General features: G+C 38.1%; 1 protein-coding gene across 3 annotated transcripts in view; it reads left to right on the top strand.

The window, feature by feature from the left end:
- The window catches only part of CACNA2D1 (calcium channel, voltage-dependent, alpha 2/delta subunit 1), a 421,901-nt gene that overhangs the window by 73,100 nt on the left and 328,505 nt on the right, over positions 1 to 20,296 (top strand). For all 3 annotated transcript variants that reach the window (XM_010580942.1, XM_010580943.1, XM_010580941.1), the window contains exon 3: positions 172 to 288. In XM_010580942.1, coding sequence (XP_010579244.1) covers positions 172 to 288 — 117 coding nt within the window. The remainder of the gene's footprint in view (positions 1 to 171; positions 289 to 20,296) is intronic.

Raw genomic sequence — 20,296 nt, 5'->3', positions numbered from 1 at the left:
AAAAGGTGTAGTATTTCTTTCACAAGGCACATTTGGATTTTCCTAGCAATAGTCTTTCTGATGCTGTCCAGTAGGAACAGAGGACATCTTGATGCCTGTTCTGTCAAGTCACTTTGCTTATTTTGAATGTCTGCTGCCATTTGGATTTATTTCCATTTTTTCCTCTTGCAGATTTATTTGAAAAACAGAGATTTGTATACTGTAGAAGCCAACAACCCTCGTCAGCTAGTGGAAATTGCAGCCAGAGACATTGAAAAACTTCTGAGTAACAGGTCTAAAGCCTTGGTGGTGAGTACTAATGGGTTGGGTTTTCTATTTAGCATTTAAAAAAAAATCTTTATTTATCATTGAAACATGCTTTTATTGTTACTGTTGCTGCCTATACACTTAAGGGCAGTGTCAGCCTGATGTGTACATGTAGAAAGGACATGACATGTAGAAAGATGGCTTGTGACTTCATTGTAGAAAATGAACTCATTAGTTCATTGGCATAGGACAGATGCTTATAATAATGACGGACAGATTAGGAACCATGGCCAAGTAACAAATCAAGTTATAAATAGATTGGAAAATATTCCTCTAAGTGACGCACATGAATGTTTATGACTTGAAGATCACTGTACTCTACAGTCAGTAGTGATCTTAGGCAAACAAGAAGTAGAGGGGTTTTTTAAATGTGATTTAAAAATAATGGTATCTTTGAAGTCACGATGTTCATTTCGGTATTATTGCTAACTACATCTGTTGATATTTGGTCTCTTCATCTTTTTAGTTACTCAGTCTTTCTTGATGGTAACAACTAATTCTCCTTCAACAAATGCAGCTGTGTGTGAATCAGTTCATTTCCATACCTATTCTATTTCTGACTTGCTAATTTAATCTGTATTTCAATCATGTTTCATATCAGCGAAGTTAATCCTGAACTATTAGTGTGAAGACTATGCTGCATTGTAACCTCACGATTCTTTGCATTTTAAATAAGAAGTAGCTATTTCTTTAAAGTGCTTTTGCCAGCAATCCCTTTCTCTTCTATCCTGTAAGGCACCAAACCTGGGTAATTGCTTTTTATGATTCCTACTCACATCACTCTGACTTGTATAAGAGTTTAGAGTGCTTTTCAGAAGATACTGACCAAACATGCATGGGGGGATCTGGATGAATTCATAAACATGCTTTTTACAGAGTAGAGCTATTAGAAATGGGTTTAAAGGATGGAACAGCAGACTGGGATTCCCTGAGCAATTACATATCCACATAGACTTGCAGATGAGTTTGGACGTGTCATTTAAAGGGAAACAAGAGAAGAAAGAGGGATTAATTCACCTAACTGTAGACATCTACTCAGCTGGTTGTCCTAAGCTCCTTTTTTGTTCAGTGGAATAAAACAGGCAGTTCTCACTCAGGATTGACCTGACATGTTCTGAATCAGACTTTAAAATGGGATGAACTACAGCCCAGAAGTACTTCTCTCTTTTTCTATCAGAGGAGCCTCGATATAAATGTCTATACTGTAGGTGTGTAAAATTGGTGGAGATAAGTCCCACCCAAGCAGTCCTTTTATCAGTACAGTTTCATGCAGCTGAAGAATCAGTCTGAGAGTGAAACCACTGCTGCATGCTATCCTGAGGACTAGCCTTCTTGTAGGCGATGAGATTTTGCTTAGTCCATTGTCTGTCCATACGTACCACAGGAGGTACTCGTTTTCCTGTCTTCTGTTCTTAGCAGGAGTTCACTCTTCCAGTTCCCATAGCTTCCGTAACATGCAACATACATCAGTGTTACCTGGGCCAAAGGTTCTCTGCTTCAGTCAAATGAGTGCAAAAAAGATGATTTTTTTTCTTTGTTTTCCTGTTTTAACTCAGTGGGCATGTGTTTATGTAGTACGCTGGGGACTTTGTATTATTATTGCAAAATACTATAAGACATTTGCAGACCTTTGTGAACATACCAGTTTTTCCACCATTTTCCCATCAACCCATATTAGTCTGACGTTTCTAAATTATCACAGGCAAATCTTGTATTTTCTTGAGACTCAAGATTAATGTCAGGGTTTGTGTATGTCTGTGGTGGTTTGATCTTAAAACTTTAGGAAAATCAATTAACTATTTCATGCTTATTTTAGAAAAGATTTCAGAACAGTTTTTCTGTGAATGTGGAATAAGAAGGGTGCCTACCTCATTTTAGGCAAGTCCATGGTCACTTTTTGAAAAGGGTAATACAGTTTGGTTCCCTGATGTAAAAGAAGATTAAATTAGGGGAAGGATGTTCCTTCAGTCCAGTTGCTTTCTTTTTTTTTTTTTTTTAAAAAAAGAAGTCTTGTAGTCTTCAGAACTTCTCAGGTAATTTTAATTTTAAATGATCAAGTCAGTGCATCTGGAAGGCAAATAAAAAGTCCTCCAGATATATTAGTGGATAAAGATTTATGACTTTAAAACCAATTTTATTATTTTGGGGGGTGTCACTCATGATGTCTTTAAAGCTTGGGATTGCCGTTACTGCCAGTGCTGCAGTGAACATACAATACTTATTATTTTTAGCTGCATGCCATCATTTCAGGATGTATGTCAGCAAGACTTCTGCATGACTTCTTTATCAATCTTGCCACTTCATGCAGAGTGAAATTCATCCCCAAACAGGTGGAAATAACTTAGCTCCCCACACACACTTCATACAACTGAATTTGATTTGCCATCCTTTAAATACTGATCAATGATGCTTCTCTTCAGTGTTGGAACATCTGTAAATTTTTTTTTTAATTACTTTGTTTTTTAATTGCCTGAGAATTTACAAACATTAATTACATGATTACAACACCTACATAAGATCCTTTTTGCAGCAAAGTAATAGAAATGACCTATTGAAACATTCCTCTACTCCAGTTCAAGAAGGACAAAACCTTCTTACAGAGGTTGTCAGGTTTCAGATGTTTGCCTTGCTGAAACTTTCTGTGAGCTTTCTGTACTTTTTATGTGCTAAATATATATATATAAAAATCCTAATTTGATATATATATATAAATATATATGTATTTGGTAACCTACTGTGCTTTTTTTAAGCAAGTGGTATTTAATTTCTCTCTCTATATTCTAGTCTGGGTTTTTTACCTTTTTTTTTTTACTTTTTTTTTTTACTTTTTTAAAAAATATTTACATACATTTAAAAAAAAAAAATTATCAAACCCACTTTCTTCAGAACAGCTTTCTAGGAGTGGTTGGTCATAGATGGTTCCTGAGAAAACTTACTTTTCCTTTTGTATCAAATGCCAGACACAGCCAAAGCCAATGCGTTAAAAAATGAGTATAACCTCTCAAATAAGTAAAACTTACTTAAGCTTTTTAATATTATTTTCATTATTATTAAGTTGATTAAGCCTTTTAATATTATTTTCATTGTTTGGCTTAGCTTCCAGTTTCTGATTCAGACATTTTTCTCAGCCATTATCAAGGTTAGCTGTTCTGGGGAATTCTGTTGTTGTTTCTTTAAAAAATATATTTTTGATGTATATTCATGTACCCAGGGGCTTAGTCTGACTAAAAAAAAACAAAAGAGGAAAAGGCCTAAGAAGCATTACTTAAGGGGAAATATACCCTTTTATTAATCTCAGTCCCAGTCAGATCTCTTTGCTGACTCATATCCTACATGGTTATTAATTTTGGATCACTTCATGTTAGTTTCTCTTATGCTATCACCTGCATCCGAACTTTTACTTTCGACTAAGAGAATTTCTTCACCTTCCATATGTATTTCTCTTAATTCTTTTTTCAAGGACTATCTTTATGCTGACATTTTGTAAGCTTTATGTAGTGAAGCTGAATTATTTATCTGAAATTTAAGTCTTCTTAAACCTGCTGGGTCACATTTTCTCTGAAATCAGGAGTGGAGTTGAATGGAACTGTTACTAATGACTGCACAGAGGGTTTTACCGTTGGGGCTAGTATGACTCAAAGTGTTAATTAAGACCTGAATCCTGAAAAGAGTATGATGCAAGAGGATCATACTTCCTCCAGTGATGCCACGAGGAAGGTGCCAGTGAATGACATCAACAGTGTCATTGTTCAGAGACTAGCATACCCCAGGGATGCCATGATTTTCTCTAGGCATGCTAGACAAACAATCTTTGGGCAAGGTTATAATAAGCAAATATTAGCGATGACTTTTCTAATAATAAGTTGGCTTCCCTTGAGCCGCAAGAGCACCTTTAAATGAGAAATAACTCTTGCAGTCCGAATTATTTGTGTTTTCATGCAACTTTGTGCTAGAAAACTCTCTAGCTATGACTTAAAGGTAAAATTACTTAATGGTTCTGTACATTACACACAAAGGGCTTGAGTAACATGGAAAAGCTTTGTGATTTCATTCCTGGTTTATATGAGAAAAGGTTATAACAAAAATCTGGACAAAGATGACTTGTCCCACCATAAGGAAAAAGTCTCTTTTTATTTTTTCATGTGTATGAATTTATGCTTTAGAGAAGCTTAAAAATGGTGGTTGAAATAGGTACCTAGCTGGGGAAGGAGAAAGGGGAAAGTCCTGATCTGAACTCAGAGGGCTTTCCTAGATAGCTGTTACTAGAAAATGTTAGCCACAGAAGAAGAAGTTAGGATGAAAAGAAAATGGAGATTTTTCTAGCAAAGTGCAGTGAAGGAAGAGAGTGGTATGTGTAGTAAGGAGGGAGACAGGCAACAGCCTTATAGTCAGGGATGTCAAAGACCATCTTGCAGTAGAACCTGTTGTTCAAATAGTGAACATTTCTTTTTTGGTTTACTGTTGTTTACTATTGCATATTTGCCTGGCCTAACCCTACGGAACACATACTATTTCAATATTATGGAATTTCCATATGCATAGGGTATGCATAAGGTCCTGCGAGGGGCAGGGAGTTGACTCAGTGATCCATATGGGTCCATTCCAACTTGAGATATTCCATGATTCTTTGGTGTTATGGGCAATTAATATTCTGTCTCTGTGTATTTTGCTAAAAGGCAGCGTACAGACTAGCTGTGCTACCATTCAACCTGCATTTCCAGGTGTGTAATGGAAGGCAGGTCGAGGTTTCATTGAAAATGTATCCTGCAGTAACTACAAGCAGAACTCACAAAGGTTCTTGGACATTTTTCAGGTATGCAAACTTTCCAAGGAGACCAACAAATAGTATGCCTACCCGTTAGGCAGTCTGGCACCTAAATTGTTCATTTTCAGTAGAAATATCCTCTGTTTTAAAGTTCCTACCCAATTCATTAATGCAATACCTTTCTGGAGCTATGAAGATCATGCTAATAGATCATAAACTTTCAGTTCAAATGGAAACTAAATAATTTAAACAAAAACTATTCTAAATACATGTTGTGGTTTAAGCCCAGCTGGCAACAAAGCACCACGAGGCCGCTCGCTCACTCCTCCCCGCCGCCCCGGTGGGACGGGGAGGAGAAAATATAAAGAAAAGCTCATGGGTCTAGACAAGGACAGGGAGGGATCACTCACCATTCATGGTCATGGGCAAAAACCAGACTCAACTTGGGGAAAAAAACAAAATCAATTTAATTTACTACCAATCAAATCAAAACAAGGATAATGGGAAGTAAACCCAAGTCTTAAAAAAACCACCTTCCCCCCACCCCTCCCTCCTTCCCAGGCTCAACTCTACTCCTGAATTCTCTCCCTCCTCCCCCTCAGCAGCGCAGTGGGACGGGGAATGTGGGTTGGGGTCAGTTCCTCACCCCTTGTCTCTGCCGCTCCTTCCTCCTCATGGGGAGGACTCCTCACTCCTCCCCTGCTCCACCGTGGGGTCCCTCCCACGGGAGACAGTCCTCCTCGAACTTCTCCAACATGAGTCCTTCCCACGGGCTGCAGTCCTTCATGAACTTCTCCAACATGGGTCCTTCCTGCAGGCTGCAGTCCTTCAGTCCCAGCCTGCCCCAGTGCGGGCTTCCCCAGGGAGCGGCGGCCATCTTGGGGGGCATCCACCCCCCTGCTGCGGCGTGGACTCCTCTCTCCCCGGGCTGCAGGTGGGCATCTGCTCCCCCGCTGCCCTCGGTGGGCTGGGGGGACACAGCCTGCCGCCTGGTCTCCCCACGGGCTGCGGGGGCAGCCCCTCCTGCCCTCCTTCCTCCCTGCCCTCGGGATCCGCAGAGGGGTTCCTCTCCCATCCCAATCCCCTCCTGGCTGCAGGTTCCCCCTCTGAAATCCGCTCTCCCAGAGGCGATACCGCCGTCCCGGACGGGCTCGGCCTGCGCCAGAGCCGGCTCCGGCTCCCAGCCGGGGAAGCTTCCAGCAGCTTCTCACAGGACTATGACTTACCTTAAAGTAATATTTGATCCAGTGCTGCACACTAAATCTAAGACGCAGCTTCACTCTTTTGCATTGTGAAGTTGTCACTTGTGCAGCCCTTGGCCTTCCTCTGGCCACCTGAGCAGCCCATTACTCATTAGGTATCGTGGACCATCCTTAATCTTCTATGGCATGAAAATCTGCAGTTTTACCTTGCTCATTTTTGCTGGTATATTTGAGCTGAAGAGAGTAAGCAAGTTTGGATCTCTTAGGTAACGGAAAATTAAAGTTAGGAGAGAAAATGATGAATAAAGAACACCTACTAACAGTCTTTGCAAGCACACCCTGCAGAAAATTTTGGAAACAGGAACAAAACATCCTGTTTCTTGGTTAGATAAAATCCCTTTCTGCATTCCCAAATCATTTAACTGTTGGCTACTTGTTTGTGTGATGCTTTGACATGAGTCCTACTTGTCCTCCTATCCGAAATCAAGATTTATGCATATATCCCCGCAAATCTTCTTTTCCACAATGAAATATCTCTCTCTGGAAAGCCTCAGTGTCAGTACCTTGTGGTCAACACTATGGTATACGCTCACAGTGCATTTATTAATAAACTTTTCTTCCATTACTGCCCATATTCTAAGGCAACAGCATAACCATTAGAGTAAAACAAACACTCAAGGTCCGCTAAAATACATTTCACTGGTGAATGAGAGACATTCATATTTTCACTGCCAAATTCCTGCTTAATATTTATTTGTTTTGCTGTGTGGTCACTTGTTTTTGCTTTTAACTATTAAACTCTTACATTAAGGTCATTCAAGGGAAGGTACTAGTCAATACCCTTGGCTACCTGTGCTGTGTGTAGACAAAGATGTGTTATGTGCAGATTTGCACCTTATTGTCTAGATTTCTTCAGGCACGTCAATCAGAGACATCATATCTTCATTCTAGCCTTTATGCCGTGGTTTCTTCTGAAAACTGAGGAAACTGAGTTTCCATGGAAACTGAGGCACAGATTGTGTGCTAGGAGACAGGTTACTTCTACGTGCTGTTGGGAAATGTCCAAGGTGCACAACTGCATCAGTGAATGAGGAGCTCAGAATGTTTACCTGCTAGTTTAGATGCAATTTCAGCACAGCTGTGCAAGTGTGTCCAGATCTCTTAGTATTTCCCTGCCTGCCTGAAATAAGGCTTCAGTGTCTCACAATACAACTGGGAAGCTTAAATAAACATGTGTTATAACATATTTTGAGATTCCTGGGCAGAGATGCTCTGCACTTTAAATAGAGTTGGGAATTTTTCTGTAGCCTGAAAGACCTGTAAAACTAAAATAAATTTTGTAGGTGTGCTTGATACTATTGGTTTTTGGAAGGGATCCAAAACTCTAGCTTGAGTTTTGTTTGGATGTCTAAAACCAACCTAGCATCCTTGAAAACACTCTGGGACACCTACCTTCTGGTCTGCTAATCTTAAATTGCCTATACTAACAAGATATCTTTCAACTCTTCAAAAATACTCTATAGAGAAGTTTGAGTTGTCCACTCATTTAGCAGAACTTGTACTGGGCAGCATCTCTTGCTTTTGGGCTCTGTTGGAACTCAGCCACTGGTCTCCTGAGCTCCACTAGACATTCCAAAGAAGCCTAAATAGTCACACCTAATGGCGAAGTCTACCACTTCTGCAGGGTAATCTAAAGCTTAGAGCTAGTCACTCCATGAGGACTTGGGCCAGGTCTCTGAGCTGAAAATATCTGTGTACACATATGGATACATATCTAGATCTGGACACAATTGCACAGGTGTGTTGAAATTGCGTCTAAACTATATTCCAGTGTGCATACTGGAAATACATATTTTTCCAGTTATCTTCTAATCTAAAAGGTAAGGAGACAAAACATTTCACCAGGGAGGAGGATCTGAAACTCCGTTCTTTTCCTTCCCATTAAGTCCTCTGATCACAAGGCTAAAGTCCTCCAATGCATAGTAGAATCTGCAAAAATCACATTTTGATGATAACCATTGCCCTCCACCTTCATTATCATCCCTTCAAATATGTTAAATACATTTATTGTTATTGTCAGGCTGTGAAGGCTAGAGTCCTTGCCTGTAAATTGGGTCATTCTCTGGAGGTATAGTTTGCATCCTCCTAAAGTTGAAGGCAATCTGTAATTCTGACTTCCCTCATTATGTTGCAAATGATGATGCAGTAAACACTGTGATTTTGTCATGAGAAGACACTGCTTGACTAGGTTTTGAGTTGATGGAGCCACCTGATGTTTCCTATTAGTTCCTTATGCACAGGTGTGATATCCCATAGAATCAACAGAGAAAGGGAGAGCTCTCAGTTTTACTGCTGAGTTATGGTAGCGTCAGAAGGTTAATCAAGATAAAATGCCTTTCTCTTCCTCTCTTTCCTAGCTAATTTTAAGAACATAAGCCTTGTTGGGAACTGATTTCAAAACTGATTTCACTACAAAAAGAAGCATCACTCATGTCTTGATACATTTGCTGCTATTTTCTCTTTACTTCTATTTTTTTTTTCACATGTTTCTACCCTTTTGACTTACTTGCCAGTTATAGGCAGAGTTAGAAAATTGTATTGGAAAGGGCTCAAGTTGGAGAAACTCAGAGAAGGAAAATAGCTTGAATTGTCGTTAGTCTCCCAGCAAGCAACAGTTCCCCACAATTTGTTAGTATTTTTTTGTTAGCAGTTATATGAGAAGCTGGCCATCATAAGGAAGCTGGTAATGGACTTTGTGTGCTGGGTTGTTTACCGAAATAATTTCAGGTCTTACTTCTAAGAAGAGGAAGTCTACATAGATGGAAAAGAGCAAATTAACTAGAGTAAATTACTGGTCAAACAGATGAATGAAGTTTTGTCTATATATGTTTTTGTGCTGTATACACAGGTTTTATATTATTTTTCACTCTAACATGTTCATTTTCCCTTTGGAATTGTTAAGCTGTGGCTGTTCCTTTAATATTTCAAAATATTTTATTCTTTTATTTTAAATTTTCATTTCAAGCTGGAGGTGGCTCTTCAGCTACAGGAGAAGACATTTAGTGAAAAGATTACACGAAGTGTGTACCAGCATCACAGCCAAATGGCTTTAATTGTGCCAATGTTCTACCAGAAAAATACTGGAAAAATACAAATAAAATAAACTTTTCTCTGTATAAGGACTGTATGATCATGCATACCATATGTTTTTACATGACAGTATGTCTTGGTTATTTAAGTCTTTTCCATTATATATTTGGTAGAATTTTACAGAGTTAGGAATCTAGGTCTATTTATATGTTTACTTTTTATATCTCCCATCAATTCTCTACATACTGAGTAACTCACCGAGATGGAAAATTTCTGCATTTTATTTCTGGATGCTTCCTGCAAGTATTCAGAATAGACATTGTCATCTCCTTTTTGCAGCATTAGAATTAGAGTCCATCACTAGAGCTGGTCCAGCTACAAGAAATAGCTACTTCAGATATGGCAGGAACTTTGCAGGTGAGTTTAAGACTGATACAGCACTTCTTTTAAAACTACCTTCACTGGAAATCTGCACACTAGCAAAAAAGGGTTTTATATATGCTTTTTTAGACTAAAATACTGAGTCTGCTAGCCTGTATGAACTTTCCTTGAATCTCCAGATGTAAATGTAGCCTATTCTGAAAGTCAGTTGTAGTTGCTGAATCAAATGTGTTTTGGAATGACAGCTAGCAAGATGTGACACTTGTGAAGTCAAACATTTGTCAGCTTGTCCACATGTCAGATGTTTGAATTTGTTTTCACTTGTCTTGCCTTGAGTCTTATTTTATTAACCAAAATCCAGGTTGTATAGATGCAACATTATGCCTCAGAGGATAGATTCACATAACTCACATACCTTGCAAGGCATCATAAAAGTCTGGAAAAATAAATCAGAGGGCTTGCAATGAAAGTTCTTACAAATATTGCCTGTTTCTGTGTTTTTTCTTTCCACAGTTTACTTGATTTTCCTTCTGCAGATCTTGTATTCTTGTTGACAGATAAAGAGGGGGTCGTCCCTCCCACTTCCCATACCCTTATAGATAGCCATGAGTCATCATTTTGATTTTTGTGGACCTGAACTGTATGTAGTGCTGAAATAGCATCTAGTAAGCTAGCTTAGAGAGACACCTGCTGAATCTCTGTCCTGCTAGCACAGTGTATTGCAGTTAGAGCTTCTAAGTGTGACTGAGATGATGAAAGCTAAAAAAAGCTTGTGGCAAATAATATTATTGGATGATCAGCTTCACAATTTAACTTTTCTTTCTCCTTACACAGTAGATTGTCACTGATAGCATAGCTTCTTTGTTGCTTTCACGTTTGGTATGGAGAAAAATAAGGAGCACCGATAACTGTAGTAGTTCTTTCCCATTCACTCCCCTTTATATATTCGTTTGAGTAAATACCCTTACAAAATAAATGGCCATGGCTAATTTTCCAGGGGTTGTGGTGTTGTTTTTTAAACTCCCTGTGGGGGATTCTTCATGTGTTTGTTATAGGCAGGTTTCTTTGTCTAGGTTTATGGATACTGAAATTTCATTTGTGCAAGATGTTCTGCAGGTGCATAGCCTCATTAAAGTGAGCATTACCCAAAGCTGGGGGGTTGATGTAGCAGCTGTGAAAGGTGAAATCTTGCTCCAAATAGCTCTTTCGGTTTCCTTTGGTTATAAAGTTACTTTTTCAGCTTCAGAAGCTCAGATTTAAAAAGAAAACAATGCAACCCAAACCTCTATAGTTGCTTTTCTTGGATTTGTCCCAGTTTTTGTCTCCAGGGCTTTGCTACCCTTCTTAGCTGAAGCTTACCCCTCAGGCAGCTGCTTCTCCTGCAGATATTTTTGTTTTCCCTGTATGTGCTTCTGCCTGATAGGCAAAGAGAACTATTTTTTTTTTTTTCATATTTATTGGTCTGATGACTTCCATTCAGATTGTCTGCCCAAGAAACAAATTGATGCATTTATTGGTGTAAGAGTGGTCTCCACTGTAGCTAGTTGGAAATTTTACAGAAGAATGATTTTCCATGGTAAAACATGCATTTTTCAGAATCACAATATTTCATGCTAGTAGTTTAATTTGCTCAAATTTGTCTGGTTTAATGGAAGGTTTCCTATCTAAACAGACTGAAAAAGAATATAGGAGTTCTTGAGCATTGCAAGTGTTGGCTTCCATACCCTAATGCTGCTTAGCCAACCCTCCCAAGACTCCTAATCTTTCCTTCAGTCACAGAGTTTACTTTTTGAACCCCAACAAAATAGAATTTTAAAATTTTAAGATCTTCTGTGAAATGAAAAGTCCACTTATTTGATGAAAGCTCTATTAAACATTACAGAGAAGAACCAACTGTAAGTGGTGTTTTCAGTGGTCCAAACTTGGAAACACAAGTTATAAATAAAGTGTTGTACAGGAGTCGTGTATTGTACACAACCCTCTCAGCCTAGATTCTGCCTTTATGAGGCCTTTTTTCCCAGGTCTTGGATAATTTTGGGACTCTTTCCTGACATCTTCTGTTGTCTTTCAGTATCTTTTCTTTAAGAGCATTGATACCTGACTGTATGCATGATGCCAGTATTTGTGTCAGTGCAATGCTTTGTACCCTTTGTTTCTCTTCTGCATTCCCCATATTAAAAGTTCTAATTAGACTGTGTTACTATAGCATCACACTAACTCATGTTGAATTGTTCACAAACTTCACCCCATAAATACTTTTCAAGGTACCTGTGTCCAAGACACAGTCATTGTTTTCTAAATATGCTATGAAATCTGTAAATTCCAGGTTCTATTTCTAATGATGTATTCAACTGTATTAAAACACATTGTCTTTGAATGAGACCATTTCAGCCTGTGTGTTCTAGACTACTTTGTATAATAGTTGTATAGTAAATAATAAGGAGGGTTTCTACAAAGTAGGTCTTCATACCATAGTCCAGCTGACACATAGTGTTTCCACAGGTTTCTTTAACCAATGATGACTTCGAGGAAATGTTGCTTCCCATACTTCTAACAGCCTTGGAAGTCAATGTTGTAACAAAGATGACTACTTTTTTTGTTCGACAGAATGCATTAGCAATATAAACACTTTTAAAAAATGACAAGAGATTTGTTTCATTTCTATCTTAATTAAAAATATGGTATATGACAACTCTTTTGAATTGCAACATTTTTTCTCTAAGAATTTTAGAGACTTTTAATAAGTTCTCAAAACTTTTGAATTATAATTTAGTTCAATTTGCATTTCAGAGGGCAAAATAAAAGCACATATGCAGGTGAAAGCTAGATTATTTTAAACGGAACCCTTCCTAATGGTTATGTACAAAATTGCCAAGGACTTTTGGGTCACCAGGCTTGCCATTTCACTGCTCTGTGCTCGTGGTAATGTTCACTTTGATAATCAATGTCTAATGTGGGAAACAGACCTTTTGGGGCAAGGCAGAGATTTTATAAGGGAACAGCAGAAAGAAGCATCTGACATGCCTCTGTTTTTCTGTGCCTTTGTCGCACGTTCATCTTCCTTGTTGCTCTTTTTCCTTCCTTCCTTGCAGTAGGTATGTGGAAGGGAGAAATTACAGATTTATCAAGGCTCTGTTCTGCATTGAATGGGGTTGATGATACCTGGTGCTGTTTAAGTGAAATGAAATTTATTCATTAAAGTAGAACCATTGTGGTTTCCTGCTAGCTGAAGTTGCAAGTTACATTTATCACCATTTTCAAGGTCCACAAATATTTTTTTTTCCCTCCACCAAAATACTAAGACCTCATTTTTTTTAGTGGGAGTGGTAACTGAAGCTAGGGGGTAGTCTATGGGATAAGAGCACAGGAAATGCCCTGCTGGGTTGAGGTAGCCTGTGTAGTCAGTATTCTGCCTTAATGTTGGCACGGGGAGATGCTGGGTAAGAGCACATACAAGCCTGGCTAGTATCTGTGGTCCACTATGCATTTAATCCCTCAATGTTCACAGGTTTTGGATTAGAAATTTCAAAGAGGGTGTCTCTGCCTGTTCCCTTCAGTGTCTCTTAGTGAACTTACCCATTAATTTGCCTAGCCCCTAACCTGCCTGAACTAGCTGCCTCCATGACATCCTGTAGTAAATGGTTCCAAGACCTCACTAGTTATGGGTGAAAAAGTATCTGTTCTAAACTGATCTCTGACTAGTTGCAGTGAGTCCTTTCTGGTCCAGTGTTGCCAGATTTGGTGTACCACAGTTTTGGCATTTCGTATATAACTTCAAACCTATCAGCTGTCAGCCTTCTTGTCTACCAGAAAGAGTCCTAGCTTTTCTAGTCTCTCCTTGGCATGCTATCTTACAGGGAATGCATGACTGTTTTATAGCAGCTACCTCCATCCTATTAATCATTTTATGTAAGTATGTGGAAGAGGAGAGGCTTAGGTACAGTGCAGGAGGTTCTTATACCATGTCTTGGGTGCCTGCATCATGCTCCAGGTCCTCTTCTAGAACATGACTGAGAATAGAATAGAATAGGGCATTCATCTTTCAGCACATGATTTCCCTCATTTCTTTTCTGACTTCAGGCCTAAGATCAGATCATGACAAAATGCTCAGATGCTGCAACTACATGTGTAGTGGTAGGTTTCAGGCAAGTGCTTCTCAACAGGAAAGAACAACAGTAAATCACTACCAGCCAGACAAAATATTTTAAATCTAAAAATAAAATAAATTCAGATCTAAATAAATGTTATCCAAATCCAAAGTGTTTTAATTATTTAATTACTTTAATTACTCTGGAAGATAAGTGTAGTTAAATCTCTTTTTTTTTTTCCCTCATGAGAAACTGAAATACTTCGCTACAGTGAAACTGCTCATTTTCTCCAGAAGTTTTTTCCACCTTTTTCTTGGTCAAATTTTTAGTGAGATTGAGCTGAATGCAATAAACTGTTACTGTGGAGCCAGAGTAAGATTAAATTTAAAAATGCCAGTTTTGACTGATGAAATATGTACACGCATCAGACTAACTTTCAACTTTCGGAGAACTCTTGCTGCAATAAGGACCTATTGAATTGCAGAATGGACATCAGAATCTGCTTTTAAACCCATTTCAGAGTCTTGTTCTTTGCACAAATAAAAGATAAAACCCCACATTTGGGTTAGTTGCTGGTCATGTAATTTGGTAAATTAACATTCGACAATGAGTAGTTGAATAGTTTTTTCTTTCAAACAGTCTTCCTAATTTTTGTTTGCTTTCTGTAAAGGATTTTGTTTTCTGAGTGTTATGGTAGCCATCTACAGTGTGGCCATAATGCTTATTATATAGTTGCAGTATCCTTAAATGTACTGTAGGACTGGATAACAGTATGGGTTCAGTAGTGTAACAAATAGTTTCCTGGAATATTTGAGTTTTTCCTCAAGCATTCTGGTAGCGTGCTTCGTCCCAGTATTTCAGGTGTGCAGCTAATTGGGACCCTCGGGAAAGAATGCAGGTAGATCTGGGGCTCTTCCAAGTAAGCTTCAAAGGAATCAGATCAGCAGGGCTTGAATCCTTGGAAACAGCTTGCTGCAGAGCTAGTTAAGAAGAAATACTGAATTTCTGTCTTCATGAAAGTATGAAGCAGATTCAGCTAGCGTGTTCACATGACATCTTTCTTTCATAGGTTTTTCTTCTTTACCAGTTAAATGTGTCCACCTGCCACCTTTATCACACCTTTCAGGTTTTCTAGTGGAATTTCCATGTTAAAACTTTCCTTAAGAGAGCTCCTGTCAGGTTTCTTTGCAACACTGACTTTTGATGTACTTGTTAGTACAAAAGGCAAAATTCCCCAGGAATGCAGAAATTTCCTTGCACTACAAGTCTCTGTGGAAAAGCTCAGAAAGCAGGATATGCTGAAGGAAAGTAGTGTAATAAACTGCTTTATGCTATTTCCTGAAGGTCTAGATTGCAATTTCTAACTTTCTGTGATCCAACTGTAAATTTGCTGATAAACAAATGTAAGCCTCACCTGCAAAAAGCTTTATTAATCAGTAGAGGCTGAGGTACTTCACATGTTTTTTATGTTAATCTTTTTGCTGAATTAAAAGATTCACTTTGATGGGGAAGCTTCAAGAAACAAGATGATGACACATTTTACGATGTGTCAATGTGATGAATATTTGGTTTCTTCAAAGTCCAAGGGCTGTCCGGGAACATTTTTCACTCTCTTTTATGCAGCTGCTTAGCAGATACAAATTGATGCTCTTCAACTAGATTCCTAAAGGGCTCAGATTTACTATATATTTGGATTTGATTTATGAACTCACATGGAGATGGAAGTGGTCCCCCATGGTCTGTCTACAAACATCTTTACATGTCTGATCCTAGTGTTCAGAGGGAAGGAGTCTCTTGTTGCACTAGCTCCAAAGACTGAAAAGTCTGCAAAGTCTGCCTGCCTGATTTTAACACACCTGACTGTCCTGGTGGAATCAGAAACATGGAGTCGCCCACGTCTAAATTCTACCTTTGGCATATGGACATGAGACGAGCACAGCTGAAGGACAGATAAGGTTTTTTTCTAATTAGTGGTTTTTTGGCTACATTCTCCTTAGTCTTGTTCTAGGCCCTTAATTTCTATTTTTTTTTTAAATATTATTTTATTTTTGCCCTTTCTAAATTGTGTCTTTCATACTTTCCACACTGTATTTACAAAATTCTGCTAATACTTTGCAAACACAACACCGGTCAGTTTGCTCTTCCAAGTTGATGGACATGATTTTTGTCAAACAAAATCACCATCAGTAGAAGATGTAGAGCACCAGTTCCCAAGGGAGGGGAATGAATCCACAAGTATGTTTCAACAGTTTACATTGGATTGTGACTGCCAGAGAAATTAACTTTCATTTAATATTAATTTTCAAAATAGTTAAAAAAATTAGTATTGATTTGGAAGTGGTCTCACAAATAGAAATCATTTAGAAGCCACTGTTATAGGTGAGTACCGAATGTAACACATGCAGACAAAGTGTGGTGATGTCTAGTTTAGCTATGAGAAAATACTATTTTTGTGTAATGGTTCTTTTATGGATTGTGCCTTCCATAACAAAGCAGTTTGAATTCCTAGTGGGGGTTTGGATGTTTTGGTTGGTTGGTTTGCTTGGGTTTTGTTGTTGTTGTTGTTTTGGTTTTTGTTTTGTTTGTTTTCTTTCTTTGTTTTGTTTTATTTTCTTTCTTTCATTTTTTTTTTCTTTTTGGGCCAGCATCAAATTAATTCCTTACAAGCTGATAGAAATGCATTGTGTGAGTTTTTAACACCTTGCCTACATTTAGTTAAAAGTGACATCATTAACCTATTTCAAGTTTTTAATTTTTTAATAACAAGGTAAGTACTGCTGGTCTTAAGGTTCAGCACACCCTGAGACAAAGATTGCTTTTTTAATAGAATTGTTTGGGGATTTAATGTATTTTTAATTCACTATTTCTTATTAAAACTTCAATCACCCACCACTTGATTGTAATTAAAACTGCCCCTAGGCAATAAATTTTGTTCTATGCAAATATGACAGGTATAATTATGGAAAATCTAATTGTTCATACATTGCTACTTTTCATGTGGTGTTAAAATAAGTGATGAAGTAATTAGATTTTTTTCCCCATTAAATACTAGAACAAACCAAAACAACAGAGTTTGTACTTTTCCTTGAGCCTGGGTCTGTATCCTGACTCCATGAATTCTGAAATTGTCTCCAGACCAAAGACAGAAAGTTGTTGATTTGCACCTTGTTCAATTAGTGCAGGGAAAAATGTTTCTGTGCAGTGGTGGACTTACAAGGGCATGCGGCATGACGAAGAGCGAAGGGAGCTGGATCCCCTCCCGGAGTAACGTGGTCAGTACAGTGTTCAGTGAGTCAAATGTCAAATGGGACAGTGGTGTTCCCCTCTAGATTCTTCCATTAACATCTTCATTACATCGAGCACTGACATTGCTAAGGAAATATATGTATTTCTTTACATATAGTTAACAAACCTGAAATTCGTCAGTGGTTATGTTTCAAGAGTACTTCCTCCAATATTTCTGTGGTGTGACCTGTTACAGATCTCAGCAGGTTGCACCTTCATTATGACGGGGATTTTCCCCCACACACACCAAGAAGCTAGCAGGGAACACTTGCCAAAATGAAAAAGATGACGATGATGCTTCAGGTCTTGCTCTCTTGTACAGAAAAACCTTATATAACCCTTCAGCTTCAATTTTTGCTTGCACGCTGGCTATGGCCAGGTTTCTTCTCCTTTGCTCTTTATGCTGTCTCCAAGTTGGTTTGTGTTACAGCAGCACTGACTCACTAATGCTCAGTCCAGTGTAAAGTACTAAACAGACAGCCTCTGCTGCTAAATTCAGTGGCTATTCCCCAAGTACCTTGTCTGAGTCAGAGCACTGTGGAGCAATAATTTTGTTTTTGCTGGATGTGTTTGGGCGGATGATGCAGGAGTGGGCGGCTGTAATGCTCTTGTTGCTGAGCAGGCAGTGAGCAATCCCCCTTGACGTTTGTTCTGGCTTCCCCCCCCCCCCCCCTTTTTTTTTTTTTAAGGGTTTACTTGTATTCTGGGGTTGTCATGATGTTTTTTTGTTTAACCAGGTCTTTAAAAAAATTAATGTGAATGAACAGAAAATGCTAGAGGAGCAGGTTTACCTGTTCCCAAGGTGATAAAAGCAGATTGAGTTGAAATCCTAGGGGTGAATATTTCCAGGTAGATTTCAAACAGAATCAGCCTTTAGCAACATAGAAGATACTGACATGGTAAACCATGCGGTCCTGCCAGGCACTTCCTCAGCATTTCCAAACCGTGTTCTCTTCCACAGAATTAATGCCATGCCAGAATTCCCACCAGATCAGCAGAGGAGTCTTTCCCTCCTGGCCCCCCAACTATCCTGTTATTTTCTTTTTTCCCTCAAAGCCTGTATATATTATAAAGGCTATATGCCAGGAGAAGTAATAACTGAAGAGCATCTTAAGGACATTCATTTCATGAGCAATGGAGAGGAATGGAAGTTGAGGGACTAGTCCATGGCATTTTGCAATTCTAGGAAGAGTATTTCATCTCATGACATATTTCATGGGCTTCAACTCCTTGTAAAAAGATGGTAACATATCTAAATGTGGTCCTGTCTTATGTGTACTAAAACTTTGAAAATATTATGTATAAATCTATGTGTGTAATGGAATTACACTGTAGTAACTTCAAATTTAAGGCTATAATCTGAAAAAGTTTTCATTAAGAATATATTTCTGGTTTTTCTCCACAAGTAGAAATCCAGACGGTGTAATTTTACCCTCAATTATCATTTTCTATGCCTTCTGATTTTTCTGTATATCTTCTCTGTACCCTGTGTATTACAAGCTCAACTTTCGATATGCATCTTATTTTTAGGTTATCGTTTTCTAAAGCCAATGCTTGCTACAGCAAGTCTTTGCATTTACTAAGAATATGCTAAAGAGGTGACTACAGTGGATGAAAATGAGGAAAAATTAATGTTACAAAGTGCAAACTATGGTGTAGCTTAACTATAATCACGTGCCATTGTAGTTGGGAGAGTGGAGCATAGGTAATGTTATAAGGTGTTTTAGCTTTTTGATTTCATGGTTTTAACCTTTTAATGAAGCATGTTATGTTTTTAACTGTTCTAATATTTCATAAAAGGGCTTTCTGTATATGCAATAGATTCACATAAGATACATATTTGCATAGATAATCATTGCTGTATTGTAGGCAAAGCTTATGGCTGCAGGCTATATCCTGATTTTGTGCAAAATTAAGCATGGATTTAGTATTAAGCATGTAATAGTATTACTGACATTTTTTCCTTGAATCAAAGTGTATAGTATGACTTGGAATTAAAAAATGTAAAAATATTGTAATAGTGAATATAATAATAAACATAATGGAAACATTGAATAGAATTATATTCATGTGGTGCAAAGAAACAATGCATCGTCTGGTTTATCCTAGACTTAGGACTTCCACTAGTTTCTCACTGAAATATTATGTTAAATGGGCACAATATTTCTAACTGTGTATGTCTGCCTGCAATTTGAGTATTTCCTGCTTAGGAGTACTATTCACCTTGTTTAGCTATACTTATGAAATTTAGGTTAAGCTACTGCAAAGACTCGTCATGTAGGAGACCCCTTTGGTTTTAGTGTTAAGGTTTTGGTATTTTCCTACTCAGTGATCTTGAAAGCAGGTGGGGATGTTTTATGTATAAATATTAGTGCTATTCAGAATTGTCTTTGCTATTATTACAAAATTCCACTCTCGGGATAAGGGAGGGATAGCGGTATGACACATATCCTTGCTGCAGTCAGGCTTTCTACACTGATATTAAAGGAGTTTACATGGGGTTGGATCTAGTGCTACTTTAGTCTTGTCAGATTGTCTGGACCTAAACTGAACTTGTGTTTCAGAATTGCATATATATATATATATATATAAACCACACGTTCTTTAGAACAGGTTTGAGCTTTGGAGGTTTGCATAAGTTGCTATAAAAAGCGCATCAACTTTGTGCTTCTCTACTCTTAGCCACATGACAACACAACACTGTGCTTGTTTTTTCTTTTTTTTTTTTTTCTTTTTCTTTTTCTCAGTACTTAGTTATACTCTGGATAGTCTCATGCATTATTAGTAAAATTCTTGGTTATGCTGTTTAAATGAAATACTTCTGTTAAGAAGTCATCATTGTGGTCTCAGCTGCAACTACAGCTGTGTCAACTATTGGCCATGGATTAGAATTTGTAGGAAGGACATGAAGTGGCAGAGATGTGGGAACAAGATGTGCTTTTGCAGGATGCTTGACTACATGCTCTGATTTATTATTTAGCTGTGAGCTATGTTCAGTTCAGCAGGGGAGCTTTTCTTCCTGCAGTTCCATTGAGATCTCTGTATGTCAGGTTACTCTTGTGCAGTGACTTAGACATTGTTCCTACTCTCACGCTACTACTGCATGCTTTCAACAGAATGTATTTTCACAGTGGCCTCAATGCTTAGAAAAGACTATTTTACACTTGTTTCTATACTTC

The sequence above is a fragment of the Haliaeetus leucocephalus genome, unplaced genomic scaffold (assembly GCF_000737465.1).
Source record: "Haliaeetus leucocephalus isolate CR32 unplaced genomic scaffold, Haliaeetus_leucocephalus-4.0 Scaffold751, whole genome shotgun sequence".
NCBI lineage: Eukaryota > Metazoa > Chordata > Aves > Accipitriformes > Accipitridae > Haliaeetus > Haliaeetus leucocephalus.
The sequence above is the reverse complement of the archived record's forward strand: the minus strand, read 5'-3'. Positions and strand labels throughout refer to the sequence as shown.